Genomic DNA, 17,950 nt, shown 5'->3' with positions numbered 1-17,950 from the left:
TCGGACCGAACTATGGAACACCATGCAGCAGTACGGATTCCCTGAGAAGCTGGTACGGCTGCTAAAGGTCACTATGGACGGGGTGCAGCGCAAGATGAGAGTTTCGAGCATGCTGTCGGTATCGTTCGAATCTCAACGGGGTCTGAGGCAAGGTGACGGACTCTGACCGTGATAGAGCCCGACTCGGAAGCAGAGTATCATTTGACGGCGACGATCTCGAGGTGGTAGAGGAGTTCTGCTACCTTGGTACGATCGTAACTTCGGACAACAACGTAAGCAGGACTCCACAAACTCCTGCGATCCAGAAGACTCCAACAACATACGAAATGCACGATTTACCGCACCTTGATACGTCCGGTCGTCCTCCACGGGTGTTTAGAAAGCTTCAATTATTACACACTGATGCGGTACTTCTTCAACGAAAACAAAACTGCAGTTTCAAGTCAAAAAGTTAGCTATGCTTTTTCAATCTTTTGAACTAGAATACTGAAGAGACGAAAATTGCAATTTTAACAATTAAAGAAAAAAAATACATTACCATCTTATCCAAGTGCAAAGATGGATCAACCACACAAACACACACACGTATCATGTGTACAAAAACATCCTAATCATTCAACTTTCAAGAAATCTATTTGTTTCGATTTTTTGCAACCTGCAAAAACCATTTTACTCTTCGCTTCCATCCTTCTAGTCTCATTCTTGAGAGTGTGATGTCAACCTACTTTTGCGCCGCATGTAGATCAACCGAGCTCACTGCCAATTCCTAACACGTACTAAGACCAAATACTTTAGTAAAAAGTAACCCATCACTAAACAATGACACACCGTCAGCCTCAATTCGGTTAACCGCGAACATATTACAGTAAGATTATAAAGCAATAAAACGAATCGAAAAAAAAAGAAATGAGGCGTCATGGCAGCGGAGCAATTTTACGGTGAATTACATGTCCACCAATTTTTCCGTTCAATTCCAGACGAGTGCTAGCGAGCGGTCAATGCGAGCGAATGCGACTAAAAAGTGGTACCAATCGATGATGTGCTCGAAGCTGCAGAACCATGCCTTGGGCACAGTTTCCTCGATAGAAGCGACGCTCACTAGTTGGGCCGCTACAACCACTAAAATCCTCCATCCCAGTTCCGCAAAGGGTGCCTAACGAAAGTCACACGAGCTGGATGGCGACGATCGCATCGTAAGTAATTTTACTACTCGTGGTCATTCCTGGCGTGTCTTCCATTATCAACATTTGATGCGATTAATTGCTGATTATTGGCAATCACGAAGAGCTACGAAACTTCACTCGTTCTTCGTACATTCCATGACGCATTTCTAACATGCCGTTCAAGCTTTCCGGACGTTTGAATCGTACCTGTATCTTAGAACTGCAAAAAACAACGCACGAGTACTTCCCATAAACCTGCTTCTTTTTCTTGATGGTGCAGGCGCGATCTGGCTCGGTTGCTACGGAAGGAACGCGCGCATCTACGCAGCCAATCGTTTGTGTGAAATTTTTCCTCCTGAGGGTTCTCAAGGTCAACCATTAGATATGGCCAGCAAGCATCATCATCAGCTGCAGCGGTATTCAAGGTTGGCCAGCTTCAGCAGTTCAGTCCACATTATGTTCTGTGCTCAACCCACAACGTAGGTAGTTCGCCAAGAAGTAAATTATTACTACCTTCCGATCGCTTACAGCCATCGGTGTTGATCAAGCACGGCGTGAGAAGAAATTTCACCGGCTATCTCTAGAGTTTCTGTGGTTTCTTTATTGAGCAAGGAAGGCCCATCTGATTTCACATCTCGATGATGCAACTGGATTGTTTTTTTTAGTTTGATAACAAAAATTGTTCCAATCATGCTGTACCAACGGATCGCATCGCTTAACGGCTAATTGACACCGTTAGCGGGATGGTAAGCTGCCGCGATAATCATTAATCGCAAAACGGGAATCAAGCGAAGTTTCGCACAAAAACTTTACAACTTAAATGAAACCTTCACCTCAAACACACTAGCTAACTGTAGTTCCAGTACTCATTTGCGTTCTTCCGCGAATGAGCGCATCAACGTGCAATTCTTGCTATCCGGCGCCTTTTTGTTGCAGTTTTACCCGCCCGTAACCCTCGCTCACTTCTACCCGGGGGTCAACGAGCTGCTGCAGGCGGTTCGATGAGTCCAGCGCTAAATTTATCCTAAAACAGCTCATCAGACAGACTCGGCCACGAATCAGGAGACGGGAATTAGCACGGATTCTATAGTACTTGCTCATTATACCCCGGCAGTCGGAGGTGGGTCAAGCTTCGCGAATGGGTCGGGATGCACAGCATCATCGGGATGAGATCATATCCAACCAAACGCTGTTGGTTAATGTTTACGATGTGTGCCGAGGATGAGACGATCATATCGTCACAGCGTGATGCGGATGGGCATTCCGGATTTTTTTTGTTTTCGTGTTCGGAGCGAAAGATGCGGCCACTTGACGCTTCGATTGCGATCGCTGGCTGTGTAAGCATGCCGAGAGGCAGATTCACCGTACCGTACGGGTGTACGGCGATCGTGACCATGATGCGAACTTGACGAAAATATACAGCACTTCTAGGAACGGAAACATTCGGATTGCCACAGACGTGAGGAAAAACGTTTGACTGATCGACGATTGGTGCTGACACATGCATCGGTAAATGATGCTCGTATGCTGATGAAAATAATGATTAATGACTGAATTTGTGTGTATGAACAAGTATTGATACAACCTCATCGATGGTGTTAATCTATTGCTAATGTAAGTGGTTTTGTATAGGCTACTTGTTTAATTTAATCACAAGGCATTGTTGGAATTGCTGCAGATGAAAGAGTTGCATGAAATTAGGTAACGCTTACTGAAAACCGATCTTCACGATGTTTCCTTCAATGACTCTATATCGTGGTGATGTTTGTTATCTTTCGAATCTGATTATTGTCTGGTTTAACGAAATGATTCACTGCATCAGGAGTCGGAATATCATCAGCAGCTAATACATTTGGTCAGTAAATGTTCTGTACTGTATCAGCTCAATCTCCACTACTCAGCCCATCCCTCGCGACAGGTTTTTTGAGTAAAGAAGATTCTTCAGGCTATAGTATTGCCGGCAACATGTATGTATTTATACTTGGAAATAGTTTATGGATTTTTTTTATGAAATATGCGATATACAATTTGAAAAAACCATTTTTTTTTACCGGACATGGCGTCATGCCATCCTTCTACAGCTGTCCCGTTGGGGTTTTAGTGGACTTCTAACCAAGTTCATTGAAAGCTTCCTCACGGACCGGACATTTATAGTATTAATAGGAACCGAATTATACAACCACTACACATTAGAGAATGGCGTCCCACAAGGAGCCATTCTCTCTCCCACCTTTTTCCTCATTAGCATGAAATCTCTATTTTGCTCTATTCCTACCGAAATCCAAGCATTCCTTTACACAGACGGTATTATCTTGGCCTCTTCCTCTCGTTCCGCTTGCGAATCCCGTAATCTAATGCAAACAAGGGGTTGACGGGATTCGACAGTGGTCAACAATAAAATCGGGCCGGTTTATGAAATATCCCACACTAAATCCAAAATCCTCCACATTTGTAAACACATTCCCTGTACAAACCGACGACCGATCAAATACTACAACACACAAATAGCCAACGCACGGACTGCCGACATACTCGGCGTAACTTTGGAAACTCGTCTTTCCTTTATTCCTCACTCTAACAGGGTTAAGAAGGAAGCAAACAACCAGCTGAATCTGTTCCGGAGGCTTGGAGCCGGAAAAGCTCGGGCCTCCCGTGTAACCCAAAACCGCATCATCAATGCCTGGCGCCTACCCAAACTACTCTACGGCATCGAGATTGTTTCACGCGAATGAGCAACCTTCCAGAAGAGAGAAGCACCTATTTACCACACAGCCATCCGCTATGCCACAGGTGCATTTGTCCGATCAACTCCCTGCTCTTCGAAAGCGGCCTCCTTCCTACATATCATCACCAACCGACTAGTGGAAGCTGCAGCTCGGATCCTTGAGAAAGGACTAGATGTAACTGCACTCATCACCAGAGCAAATGCAGAACTATGGACACTCACCAACTAACAACTACGACCGATCATCCAATCCACCCGCCGGGGAATTCGTCCCTGGTATCTCCGTACACCTGCTATAGACTGGGAACTATAAAGCTCTCTCCGCTTTAGCTTTACTCACTTAATACAGACTAAATACAAACATTTCCATCATATCTTTACAGACGGCTTCGTTCATCTGGACTCAGCCGGCTGTGGGATCCACTCCACCACGGACAACTGCGCCATAAAACTTCCTAATCACATCTCCATCTCTTCCGCCGTAGCAATAGCAATTCAACTAGTCGCCGACGAAGGACTACAGACTGACCGACCGAACGTCATCTTTAGCAACAGTGCTAGTGTTCTGGCTGCCCTAGAACACGGCAACTCCAAAGACTCCCACATCCAGCTCCTAGACTCCATACCTGCATCCCCGACAATCGTTTTCTGTTGGATTCCGGGTCATTCCGGAATCAATGGAAACGAGAAAGCCGACCAACTTGCCAATGACGGTCGGCTCCGTCCTGACGAACCATACAACATCCTTTCACGCCGTGATGCTATCCGCTTTACCAACACCATCATCTCCCAACACTGGAACATCACCTGGCATAACGTAGACCTCAGCAACAAACTCCGTCCTATCAAGCACAACACCTCTTCATGGGAAAATACCGAATTCAGCCACATCCAACGAGTCCTTTCCCGCCTTCGTATAGGTCATACCCGCCTTACACACTCCTACCTCCTAGAAAAATCTAATCCTCCACTCTGCAGCTTCTGTGGTGTTGACATTCAAGCAGAGAAATTCAAGCAATAGTTTAAACTTATCCGATACCATATGCCACATACACGATAGTTTTGTATTAGATCACACCATTTTTTTATACAGTAGAGAGGGGAATGTAGTTTCTAAGACTCAAAGCCTCTATAAATAAACGAAAACAAAAATTAAAAAATTGACCTCTCGATTCCAATTCGTTGTACGATATTGAGCTTAACGTACAGCTTGTAGAGCTCCTCATTGTTGCGACTCCTGAGAGCGATTTTAGCGTTTTTTTTTAGTTTTTTTTTATTGCATATCTGCAACACCATTTGACTTATGACTCAAAATAAGCCTTTGTTTTAGAGATTTTCAAATGTGATCCTTAGAGCAATTGTCTGATAACTGATCAAATTTATACACACGTCTTTCGAAGGGTAGAAATTACAAAAAAATACACTGATTAATATTTAATGGCACGATCCATGCAATGGGTTAAAAATTTACCAACCTGCCCGTAATTTTCAAGAATAGATTGGTTTCCTGAGACATTTTCATATTTTTTGTTTTGTAAGCGTCTCAGAAAAGTGTCACACAGTAAAGATGTTTTTGAGCAAAACTCAAGCCCATTTACATAACTACAACAAAAAAACAATAACGTATGCACCGTTACGATAATCGGCGAACGCTCAGCTTAACTTTGCAGCCAACTTCTTTCTCTGTGATACTCCACCAAATTTGGCCACCCGACTGGAAAACCACTTCTCCATCTCAAATTCCGTATCCGTAGGCCACGAAGGAGGTCACGTTGCAGTCAGTTGTGAAATAGTGTGTTTCACTTGGTTGTGAACCGAAAAAAAAGCAAACAAACACGGCACGTGAAAGATTCTGGCGAAAAGTCTTAGCATCATCGAATCAATTATTCTGATTACCCTTGCGTCACTTAGACACACACACCTGAAAGAAGCATGAAAACAGAACTGTGGCTGTTGCTGTTAGCATCCTCCTGCTGGCAAGTGTTGTAGCTTTCCTCGCAGTCCCATCGCAAACAGCATCTACCGGGTCGTGCGAACAAAGAAAAAACTACCAACCTGACAATGCTGTTTCCGGAATGTTGCCGATTCGACTGCGATTATGATGATTGTTTAATCTTCGTAATAATCATGCTCCTAGGCATGATTGTCTGCGCACGTTCCGGCAAACACGGGCAAACAGGCAGTCCGGGAAGACAAGTGTCGAATAGTGTTGAACCATGTTGAACCATGCAGGGTAAGGTAACAGGAAAATACAAACAAAACACAACAAAAAAAAAAACGTATCACATCATTACACCCGGCTGCAGAAACAGAGTGCTGAAACGAGAAAGTGGGAAAAGTACAGAAAAAGCTACATATCGTACCCAGGGAATTTTCTAACGGGATACTAGCCCGGCATGCGGTTATGCTGAATAATTGCATTAATAGCTCGGATTTACTAGAAAAATGTATTTGATGCTTTGTTCTTGTAGCTTGCATACGCGAACAGCATCGTTTAATACACCCATCTTCACGTTCTATTTTTATTTTCGAGCTAATCCCTTGTAAAGACACGCTTATCTTTCTAAAACAGAATGGCCTCAAACGCACAAACGAGCAAATAACGATGGTCAGCTTATTCTTACTTTGTAGCAGTTAACACACACACACACAACACACACCATTCGCATGCTCATCATCAATGTCAATTTTGTGGTGCATCTATCAGCAAAGTTATCACAGCTGTGTCCCACCAAACCGGCCCGCAGCATTGATGACAACCTTCTACAAATACTGCTGAGCCACAAATCAAGCAAATTTAATAAACATGTGTCCTCGACTCCTCGAGACGAGCGCGAAACATTCCATTCATCCGCACGCAGCCGCGAAACGGAAGCAGTCGTAAGATGCTGGTGCTGTAACTGGCTCATCATTCTATGCCTTGCCAAACATCCGATGGGTATCGGAACTTGTTACATCATGCCAACCGTCACCCGGTGTCACTAGTCAAATGTCGGCTCATTTGTTTTTCAACTTCATGCATACAGTACCGGTCGCTACTGCCGCGTTAGCCCTTTTGCAAAGAACTTTGGGCATGGAACGTGGATAGATATGCGAATAGTTTGTACGACGATCGTCATGTTTGAGCGTTTGGCACGGTTTTTACACAACCACACCACCGCTGCTGCATTCCACGAGTAAACATTTAATTTGTGTGCATTAATGGGTGAAATAAATTTGCCTTTCTTCATTAGCGGCTTTGGCGTGTGATTGTACGACGGGAAGATAAAACATCTCCGATGTATTTATACACTGGTGTTTGATATTAAAATTGCCTACAGACTTTACGAACCGCGCGGGACCTTGCAACGATAATGCATGCGATAGGGGTGAATTATTTCCCTAGTAATGAATCATTTTACCGATTGCAGTTAAGTCTCAGGAGCAAAATAAATGCATTTTTAGCAGAAAAAATAGTAAAACAGGAAAAAAAAATCTAATGTAACGTACAGTTAGTTTCACAGCACGCTTATCATTTTTTCTTAAAACTTCCTAATGATAACTTATTCCATTCCCTGCATACAAAGCACAGGAGAAACTCTTTCTTACGTGCAGATACTAAATATGCTTCAAATGTTTCGGTTCTTTATTTACTGTTTTGATTCCTCTTCTTCTTGACTTAACGATTTTTTAGGTTACGCCGGGCATCTAAGGGCTTAATAGACTTGCTGATACCACGTAGTTGGATATTCAGTCCTCGCTACGGGGGAACGGTAGAAATGGGATTTGGAACCCGGTCCTACCATGTGAAGATCGGCGCAGTTGTCTTCTCAAACCCGGTCCGTCAGGCTCTAAAGCCAAAGATAGATTTAAGCAGACATTATAGATCACTACCCTTGGATTCTTAATCACCAATGAACGCCTACGCCCCACCTTTACATGGCAGCTGAAATATACATCATTTCACAATCGAAAGCAATTTAAAGACACTCTTACGCGTCAGCGTCTTGAAATGGTGTTTTGCAGTCAAAGATTCAGTTCAAAATTGGACAATTCGAATTAATCTACATCAACCGTCGTTAGCGGAGAGGACGTTGACATTGCAGAGTGCCCGATTTCGTAATGTTTCAGCGTGGTGTGAATTACCCAATGTCTCCAAACGGAACCCCCATCATCAATAGACAAATTAAAGTGTGTGGCGTAGGTGCAAGCATTGATTTTATTTTGTCAAAAATGTGCTTCACCGGATTAAATGGTACGGACTGAAACTCCCGAAGTGAGATCACTCGCGCTTACTGAAGATGATCTTTAAAAATGTTTTGCTTTTGTTTTTTTTTTTCTAGTATTGTTTAAGATTTATTCACTCCGTGTGCAGTCACTACGTCTTTGGCATGATTGATAGATCACCTGGAATCGAGCAAATGGGCAAAAGGGTAAGGCTCACACACAGCCAATTATGATCTCATCGAACGCTTGCTAACGATTCTACAGTTGACAGCTTCTTGATACTAACAATTGCCGTTCAATGCCGAAAGGAAGAAAATCTGACGTCGCTCGCTTGTGGGTCGGAAGCTATCCGACCCCTATTATAACAAAGTTACGGCCAGTCAAGGCTTTTTGTTCAGACCAAGCTGATAAGTAACAAACGAGTATTACTCTGTCGTCGTCGCTAAGGCAGTTGTCCACCTACACGATCAACAATCCGAAACACGATCCCGGCACAACATTGTTTTCTGGCTAGACTTTCCAGGATACATTTGATTGCCCGATCGCCACCAGACCACTCTCCGGTAGACCGCCGCAAAGAACATTCTGCACGGATGTAATGAAAAGCTGCAGTAGCTTTTCTGCACAAACGCACTGCAAAAACTTCACAATGCATTGTCCATTTCCTTTCCGCCTTCCGTCTATGCATCATGAATTAACAAGCGTATGCATTGGACCTCTCTGATGCACAAGCCGACCGGGCAGCCTTGTGTGTTGCTTCAGCCGCAAATTCACCTCGGATGCGTGAGTCAGCGCAGACGAATAAAATAATGAAAAAGAGCCTTTTTGAATTAATTTTATTTTTCATTTTTCTTTCGACTCTTCATCCCCACCACTTGGTGGCCAAATTGTACACTTTATTATTTCTGTTCTTAACCTTACGGTCCCACACCAATTGCAATGTGGTGCGAGAGGTAGGGCGCTGTTTGAAATTTACATAAGGTTGGTGTACGCACCAACAGCAGCTTAATTTATAATCTGAAAGAGGGCTTATGTAGGTATGTCGGGATCGGTTCATAAAACTTGCACACGAAGGTGACATCATGCACCACGGTCGTGTGTTGTTGTGTTTGTGTTTGTGGTTGGATTAAACTCAGCCACAGCTAAAGCTACGAACAAACGTTCGTGCGATCGTATCCTGTTGCCTCGTATGGTTAATTAGGCCACCGAATCTATTTTTTGGAAAGATTTCTATTTGAAGATCGTTATTTCAATCTGGTCACTTTCACATGGTTTTTTATTTTTTGTCAAAATTATATTTTTTTATTTAAAACTTCGAAACTTTTAGTATTTTTTTTCATAATTTTTAAGAAAATATCGATCTATACCTCAAACATTATACGTATAATCATCGGTCCATAAACTCATTGCTATTTATTCAAAAACTATACATATGAAACACAATGCATTGATGACTTCATTCAAAAGCACAGAAAGATTGGTTTGCCAAGGTCTTTGTCCTTTTATGGCACTGGTCCATGCATACACAACTGAACTTATCGAAATAAATCATGTTACGCAACATGAAATAATCGAGATAATTTACGATAAATGCATCTGAAGGTAGAAACTCTTTAAACTTTCGTATATTTTCGTATATAAGACTTCAAGATGTGTCTACTCATGGTAATATTTTGTATATTAAACCACATAAAAAATTACACCAGTTTTTATAACTCAATATGATCAGAAAGGACCTTAGAAAAATAAATAATATTTACAAACTGAACTAATTTGGTCAACATGTATTATCAAACACAATTACTAACATTTTAATGAGCACCCTTTTGATTAAACAAAGGAAAAAATTTCCAAACTCAACCCCTTCCTAAAACGAGCCGCAGACGCATCGTGGGAGACCGACAGACATTTAGATTATCCTAGGGCTGTTTATTCAATTATGCATCTTCTGCGTCACGCAGATTATCGTGATGGGTCGATTCTTGGCCGGTTCGAATGAAGTAATTACATTTCTGGACGGTAAGTCCGGTTTCGCGATGAACATAAGCCTCCTGTTTGTGGAAGAATGAAAGCAGTGCAATTACACTTGTACAGATGATAGCATAATTAGTCCGTTGGATGCAGAGTTGAAGCGGATAGGGTACTGGGAGGCACTCTCAACTCGAGAAACAAAACTCTAGCAACATTTAACTCGCTATCCCATCCGTCTGTGGCTGTGGTTTTTGCATGAGTTTCTGGATCCGTGTATTCAATAGATGAGTTCCATTAAAGGTGCTAAAGTTGGTGAACTGCTGGTCCATTATTGGGAGCGCATTTCTGAACCTCGAGGGTGCGGCAGAATAGCCCATTAAACGCCATTACAACCACAGCGACATACGCCTTCTGGCGCCAATCGACTCAGTACTGCTTTCAATTAAAACATTCGATAATTGTAAAATGTTGTTCTACTACAATTTAAACCGCCGCCAGGCGGCAAACTGATGTCCCGTGCCGGTGACACGCATGGCCCCGGGGAGGGAGAGTGTTCTTACTCAATGGCCGAGGTTTTGATGCATTGGGCTGGTGTTGTGCTAGCACTCAGACGACTGTGTACGGTGAATGCTCCCCGTTGCGAGTTATTCAGAAAAGCTATCTTCCCGGCTAAAGCCACGTTCAACGAATTCTAGTGGGAGCGATTGGAATTACAACATCATATAATGGGAGAACGATACGACGTTTGAAAATGTCCGCAAACACACCGCTGCAGGCATCTTAAACTTTTGTCAATATTGATTATTCTCTTGCCACCTCCTCCTGGATTGATTTCGTTGGCTATTCTGTCCAGAAATGCAATTATGCATCATCAAAGTCGACACTATTTACTATGTGCTGTATGCATAAAATAACCGCCCACAAAATAATCCTCTATTTACTTTTGTTGTTCATTTAAATCCAAGTGGGTAGCCAAGATTTCGCAATGCGACGCAAAGAAAAAAGGTTCAACTTCCTCTAGAGCCAGTGGTCACTAGCCAATCAATGCTACCGTGGCTAATGGACCACATTCGAAAGCCGTCACACACATCACACAACACACTCGCAGACAACAATTCCGGATCTTCCGTTTTTTGAGCGACCGATCCTCTCGGGTCCACCCACGAATGTTCTCCATTTTCGGAAATCTAGCTCCACGCTATCGAAACAACTTCTTCGCCGATTTGCTTCAAACTCCACTTTCGGCTAACGGGCGGACAACTTACCAGCACTGCCAGCAACTCTTGAGTCATTGTCGAACATCTGGCCGCGTGTGGTTTTGTACGCGACATGCAGACACACACACACACTAAAGCTTATAAAGACCTAACACCGACTGTCCGTTGACCTTTCCAACAGTGCTTCTTTTCCCTTACGAAGCCATTATGACGCTATGGCACGGAAACCACACTAACCAATAGTCCACTTCGAAAGCTCCGAAAATGTTCGACACCCCGTAACGAAGGCGCAGTGATTCCTTTTTCGAAGGATCGTAATGGTATGTTTTGTATGGCCTTAAAGGTGGACAGTACGGTCAATGTGTATTAAATCAGCTTTTTGTGTGTGAGGTTTTTCCAGTGCCTTCGGGCGATGCGTTGGAGGTACTTATATTGCATCGAATTGGGTGCCACTTTTGAACAATGGATTGAATTGTTTGTATCTTTCAAGCCTTGTTCAAAGTGTGGTAATGTTTTTATTGACTGTATAAACGAAATGTTATGAACAAAATATGCGTAAAATTGTTTGTTTAAATAAATTATATTTAAAAGCGAAACCAAAAACCGTTTCATCGGTTCAATTGATAGTTTTGATAGATTCTGAATAAAGGTCTCATTGATTCATTCCTTTTCGATACTACTACATAAAGACCCCTGTGGAAATTTTTAATCAACCTTGACTTAATTAAGTAGGAAGTCCGTCATATGTATAGTGACGGTTAGGAAAGGGTTGTTTAAGAGACGTTACATTCACTAAACCATTTTAACTCTAATATTTTATTTTAAATTCCATTTCGATCAAGCAGTTTCAGTACAGAATAAGGAAATCCTTTGCTTTTTAAATTTAGCATTTCTACGCTTAATCGATAATAATAACATTATTTTAATGATTTTTCATAAGCAAAAGAAATGACCAAGTTTTTCGTTCAGATGGGAATGGAAAGTTACAGTTTTTTGTCCTGACACCTTTAGTTTATCTTTATTATCTTGTTCATGCTACAAAAAAGCAACGTCTTTAAACATTTGAATTCGTTAAACATACATTTTACAAACCTCTCTATTTTTACAACATTCGTGATAGTTGTACACTTTTAGCTGCTTCGTGAGCTGTTCAAATCGTTAAGCCATGAGACGATTATCTAATATTTAGTCACGCGCAATAGAAATGCCTACATGGTACTGTTGGTGCACTCCATAAGCTCGGGACTTCATACCATTTTCACGCAGCAAAATTTAGTCGTAGGATGTGTCGCTCTGCAGCTCTTACTGCTGGGTGCCTCACGATGAAGATGACGACAAGAACGACCAACAGTCCGGGACCTTGACATCGTCCAAAGTAGGGCCGAATCAAAACGTATGATTAATCATATCCCTCCGCCAACAGCACCTAGCAGTTTGGTGATCTTTCCGCAATTACTTTGCCCACCGGCACTTACATTGTTCGGGAGACCGGGTGCACAGCAAAAGCATTATCCGGTTTCTTCCTCCTGCGATCTAATCCCAAAGCCCGTGCGGACGGGTGAGCAAATGCGTGGAGAGTGCTGTTGAACACATATGCCATAAATTGGACAAGTCGCTCCTGCGTAGGACGACTGCTGGCTGCTTGCTGTTGGCTAGTATACTGATGATTTGCGCCAACTACGCTGGCCTGGTGCGAATACCATCGGGGAAAAAAAATAAATACGTGAACTTTGTTTCTTTTGCTGTTTTTGTTATACCTATTATTACTTCAACTATTCCAAACAGAGGCGCCATGGTCTTTGTTCCAATGTCGCCGATGATGGTGGGTGGATTGCTTTCATTTTTTCCTAGCACACCCTTGTTAAAACCGGAAACCAGATCTCAGTTTCAGTGGGCTCGATGTGAAATGATAAACCTACTGGGAAAAGCCAGTACAGTTAGTAACTGAATCTTTTTTTCTTCACTTTTAAAAGGAACTATTGTGACAAAATGTCTATGTCAGGACTGTTTTATCTAAAATCCGGTGCAAAACAAATTGGTTTACACTCGATTTAGACTAAACAAACCGCAAATGCTAGTCCCTTACTGCTTTTACTATTCCCATTTCGTTGATACTGCCGATAAGAAAAGTCAATGGCCTGTGGCGTGGAAATCTGAATCCAACAAACAACTTCCAAACGCGCTATCACCGATGGTAGCAACTGCAGCACTCCGGGAGACCCCCTTCAAAAAGAGACAAACCGCAGATAGTCGCGATGTCCGTCCCGATCACCTCCCATTCTTCGGCCCATTGATCACTAAATAAATCTCCTATTACGTCGTGTAATATTGTTAGCATCCTTTCTGGCGGATTCATTGCTTTCACTCAACTTCACCATAAATCATGCACCCAAGCTAACGTTTTCCGATTGCCCAGATACTTCACACTGTGCAATTGGTCTTGAGTGCTTGCGCAAATTCTAATCGTACCTCTGTTTGGCGATTTTAATCGGCTGCAAATAAAATGGTTTGCATATCGATGATCCCTCTGCCTATGTTGAACTGCAGAAGGATAAAGCGCGATGGAAAACGAAGCTCAAAACGAGGAAAACAAATAATGGTGTCAATAGCGAATTCTTGCCATTGAATTATTGCTTTAAACCGCAGTAGGGGACATGTGCCTCATGCTGGGTCGGTATTTCCTTTGAAGGAGCATCCTTTTTTCTTCGCAAGAACTCGCTATCATGGCGCGTTGCTGCCATGATTGTTTTTTTTTCTATTGCACTTACATAAGCTGTAGAATTCTCACTCTATCGACGAGGCTATAAAGGTAAAAGGTTGCTACCAGCCGCAGTACCAGTACTGGTTGTCTGGTTTCATACAAAATTGTAAAAATTAAACTAATGATAATACGAGTTAGGTAATAACAATACTGATGTTTGGGCTTTTTCACTTGGTAACGCGATTTCTGTTCGTTAATCCAATGTTTATTACAGCACTATATATTACATCGTTTTTATATCGAGTATCAAAATTTCGCAAGGCAGACAGGCATATTTCACAATCATTTTCTAAGAATAAAAGTTCAAATTCATTCGCTAAATTACGCTATGTTACCATCCATATGTACCATGTACGTATGATACATATGAGCCAAGCGTAGTGTGTAGTATAAATGATTTATTTTATACTATATTTAATTTATTTTTATATATTTAAATCTGGAGTTGATCCGTTTTTGTTGGCTTAACGATCTAATAGGGTTTTTTTAAAGACGCTTTGGGTCCTTAAGACTACAATCGCCGCTTTCCGGTATATCGTTACATGTAGAGTTACAAATTATTGCAGATATGGCTTAACTTTAAACTACAACGATAGCTGATATGTGCAGACTACGAAGGAAACGGATGAGTTTATTCTGCTGTTGTTTTTTCGGGTAATAAAATGGTTCCGAAGTTTATGTATACTTGACAGGGGACTCGGTGTGTAGTATAACCTTCGTTGGCAAGTCGCATTTCCCGTTTCCGTGAATTCCGGAATAACCCGAAATCCAACATAAAACGGTTTCAGGAGAGGGTGGGATGTCGTCTAGGGGCTGTATGTGAGGGGTTCTGTAGATGCCGTGTTAGTTTTTCGTTGCGGCGTCCTTCGTCGGTGGCTAGTTGAATTGATTCGGTAGATAAGATGGAAGTGTGAGTAGGGCGGATTAAAGGTCTTGTGGCCTGATAATGGCTTAATAAATATATTTAAACCACAATTCCGAATAGCCAGTTATTACTACGGGGAAAAGGACCGAATGGAATAAGCTAGTCGGTCCTATTGTGTCCTGGTTTCTGTAGGAAATTGGTAGGAAACCACCGAAATTTGAATCAGATTATTGAGAACGAGTTGCTAGCTCCTGAAACTTGTGGCGCCCTCTGTATGTCAAAATGTTACACAAATCTTCATTGACCCAACAATTCAACTCGTTATTGATACAATCGATACTTATTGTAACCTAATTATGAAGATTTCTGTAAATACTTGTTTTACATGTAGATTTGCTGCTTATTGCTTTATTTTCAATACAATACATTGCACATATCAAATTATATTCGTTCAACTGTCAAACGCAAATGACTGGGTGATCGCACATTGTCGCTTGTGGTTGTCAAGCGAAACAGTAGGAAAAAAAAACAACAACAAATGGATCCAACTGTGTTGTGCTGCTGCAGGAAAATTTAATCCTGAATTGATCCTTGGTTTTGATTCGTGTACAGCGATTAGTTTAAGTTTTGGTTGCATTCGTGAATTGTGTTTGCTGCCAGCATGAAAATTCACTTCCGTGAACAATATTGTTCAAATGGAGAGGAAATTCTCTACGTCACTCCGGATCGTAAGTGAAGCTGCGTTTTGCTGGCATTCTCCAGCAGCCTCCATAACTTGCTTCATTATTTATTAAAAATGTGCTCGTTTTTGCTTCCACCCTCGTGCTTAGATCAAGATACTGTTGTGAGGGTAACGGTTAAAGGAGAACGACCATCGATACGCAATCGGTTTAGCATCAGACGCTTTTTCCAGCACCTATTCCTGCCCGTTGGATATCCGGACAGTGTGAGCAGTGATTATCTGTCTTACCAAAAGTGGGACACGTTGCAGGCGTTCTGCAGCACGATAAGCGGTAATTTAGTAGATACATACACACGTTGCATTTCACAATATATACCTCTGCTTTTTTTTTTTTTTGTACTGTTTTGGGATTATGCAAAATAGGAACTTTAACGACACATGCAATTCTCAAAGGAGTCGGTGTCGGTAGCGATGCAGTCAACCCACTTTCGGCAACCGTTACATGGGTGCTCAAGGATGGCACAGGACATTTGGGAAGAATATTGTTCGCGTGGTGGAAAGGGTAAGGATTCGATTTTCCATGCCCTTTTTCTATTTCAATGCTCAGAGGAGTGTCAATGTCACTCAAAATTTGATAGTTCACACGAAAGCATTATTCTCGTGCGAAAGTTACGTTTCGTGACTATTTATACACTTCATTTGCACTCCCCGGTACAGTTCGGAATTGGATATCGATTCAAAAAAGTGGCGCATCCGCGCGGACATACTGAATGATGTAGCGATGGGTATTGATCTATTCGTGCTGCCGTACTATCCCAAAGCGGCTACATACATTCTGTGCGCAACAACTACGATGAAAGCAATAGTCGGTGTGGCAGGTGGAGCGACGAGGTCTGCACTAACACAGCACCACGCGATTCGTGGCAATTTGGCGGACGTGGCGTCGAAAGATAGCGCCCAGGAAACTTGTGTCAATTTAATCGCCTCCTTTGTGGGACTTTTCCTTCTCTCGTACCTGCAAAATCAAAAGTAAGTTTTTGGTGTGTTGACGAAACCGGTTGCCTATATAATAATTCCATTTTGTTTTGTAGAGTTTTATATGGTTTATTTGCCTTCGTGACGCTGGTGCACATTTATGCCAACATAAAGGCCGTGAAGGCAGTTTGTCTACGGACGTTCAATGAAGCTCGCTACCTAATCGCGCTGGAAGAATACTTCAAGTCAGGCATGATGCTCTCTCCCCAGCAAGTGAACAAGCTAGAAAGAGTGACCGTTGGTCAAACGGTCTCCCTAACGGCACGGGTCAAGATCGGTTGCTCCGTGCGAGAGCTTACCGAGTTTTATCGCAATTGTTACGATTTGGAAAATCTGATCGCATGCTTCGATTCGCGAGAAAAGTTTCTGCTGGCCGAAACACGCCACTATGTCGGTGTGTATCTACACTTTACGGTAAAGCCACTGGACATTATAAAATCCTACTTTTACGTTGCTTCCTATCTGCAAGACAAGAGCCAGTTGCGCGATCGTTACTGGGAAATACAGAACAAATGGAACGAATTCCTCAATCTGGCTCAGTGCGAAGGCTGGAACGTTCAAGCACATTTGCTCAAAACCGATGAGTATCGGCTCGACTGGAGGATATAGACCACCGAACTGTATCGTACCTACCCGTCCGGTTATCTATATCCGGCAGCATACCGTGTAGATTACCGCTATTCATAGACGAGGTTATATTGTTCCGTTTACCTTAGCCTGCTGTCACTTTACTATGGCACTCATTGAAACGTATGTCCTCCATTACCACCACCAAATCCTCCCAGAAAGGACCATAAGCCGAGTGCCAAAGAGAAGTAAAACGGAACCAGCAGGGCACAAACACAACGAACACAACACACACAAAAGCAACAAAAGACAACAACGAATAGTTTTGTTCTAGTCGGAAGATAGACGAAGATAGTAGTGAGAGTACATGTCTCAACGACACATGCACACGCACGTTTTTAGGACCAAAATATGTAAGCACATCGGCAATCGTAACTCGCATGCTACACGGTTAAAAACTTTTACGGAGACATTCAGAAGCAAGGAAACGATTTTATGCAAAAGTGCGAAAATCATATAACCGTAGTAGAAGAAACACGCGCAAATGATAGAATAGTTCGTCTTTAGTGAGGGAGATCAGTTTTAGAGATACATAAACATAATTCTACAATTCAAATCGAGCCGTTTTAATGCAAAAATAGCATAGCTGAGAAGCAGGTTTTAACCTCCATTTCAAGCAACGAGTAACCGTGTGTCAGGAATTTTAGTCATATCAACTGATAAAGAAGTATTTTTGCATCAAATTTATAATTTTTTTT

At 42.2% G+C, this 17,950-nt stretch overlaps 2 protein-coding genes across 2 annotated transcripts in view; both read left to right on the top strand.

Annotated features, from left to right (window-relative positions):
• Positions 1–17,950, top strand: part of LOC126564696 (rab GDP dissociation inhibitor alpha) — a 442,469-nt gene that overhangs the window by 156,911 nt on the left and 267,608 nt on the right. The window lies entirely within an intron of this gene.
• Positions 15,570–17,344, top strand: LOC126564752 (RUS family member 1). The gene is made up of 5 exons (XM_050221852.1): positions 15,570–15,636; positions 15,739–15,921; positions 16,014–16,152; positions 16,308–16,619; positions 16,682–17,344. Exons 1-5 carry the CDS (start codon positions 15,570–15,572, stop codon positions 17,232–17,234), a joined length of 1,254 nt encoding a protein of 417 aa, XP_050077809.1. The 3' UTR covers positions 17,235–17,344.

The sequence above is a fragment of the Anopheles maculipalpis genome, chromosome 3RL, assembly GCF_943734695.1.
Source record: "Anopheles maculipalpis chromosome 3RL, idAnoMacuDA_375_x, whole genome shotgun sequence".
In the NCBI taxonomy this organism is placed as follows: Eukaryota; Metazoa; Arthropoda; class Insecta; order Diptera; family Culicidae; genus Anopheles; species Anopheles maculipalpis.
The sequence above is the reverse complement of the archived record's forward strand: the minus strand, read 5'-3'. Positions and strand labels throughout refer to the sequence as shown.

Excerpts from the sequence above, each read along its gene's own strand:
- LOC126564752 (XM_050221852.1), top strand. The coding sequence starts at position 15,570 with ATGAAAATTCACTTCCGTGAACAATATTGTTCAAATGGAGAGGAAATT. Across the intron at positions 15,922-16,013 it reads GTTCTGCAGCACGATAAGCG|GAACTTTAACGACACATGCA; the intron begins GTAATTTAGTAG and ends TATGCAAAATAG. Across the intron at positions 16,153-16,307 it reads TTGTTCGCGTGGTGGAAAGG|TTCGGAATTGGATATCGATT; the intron begins GTAAGGATTCGA and ends TCCCCGGTACAG.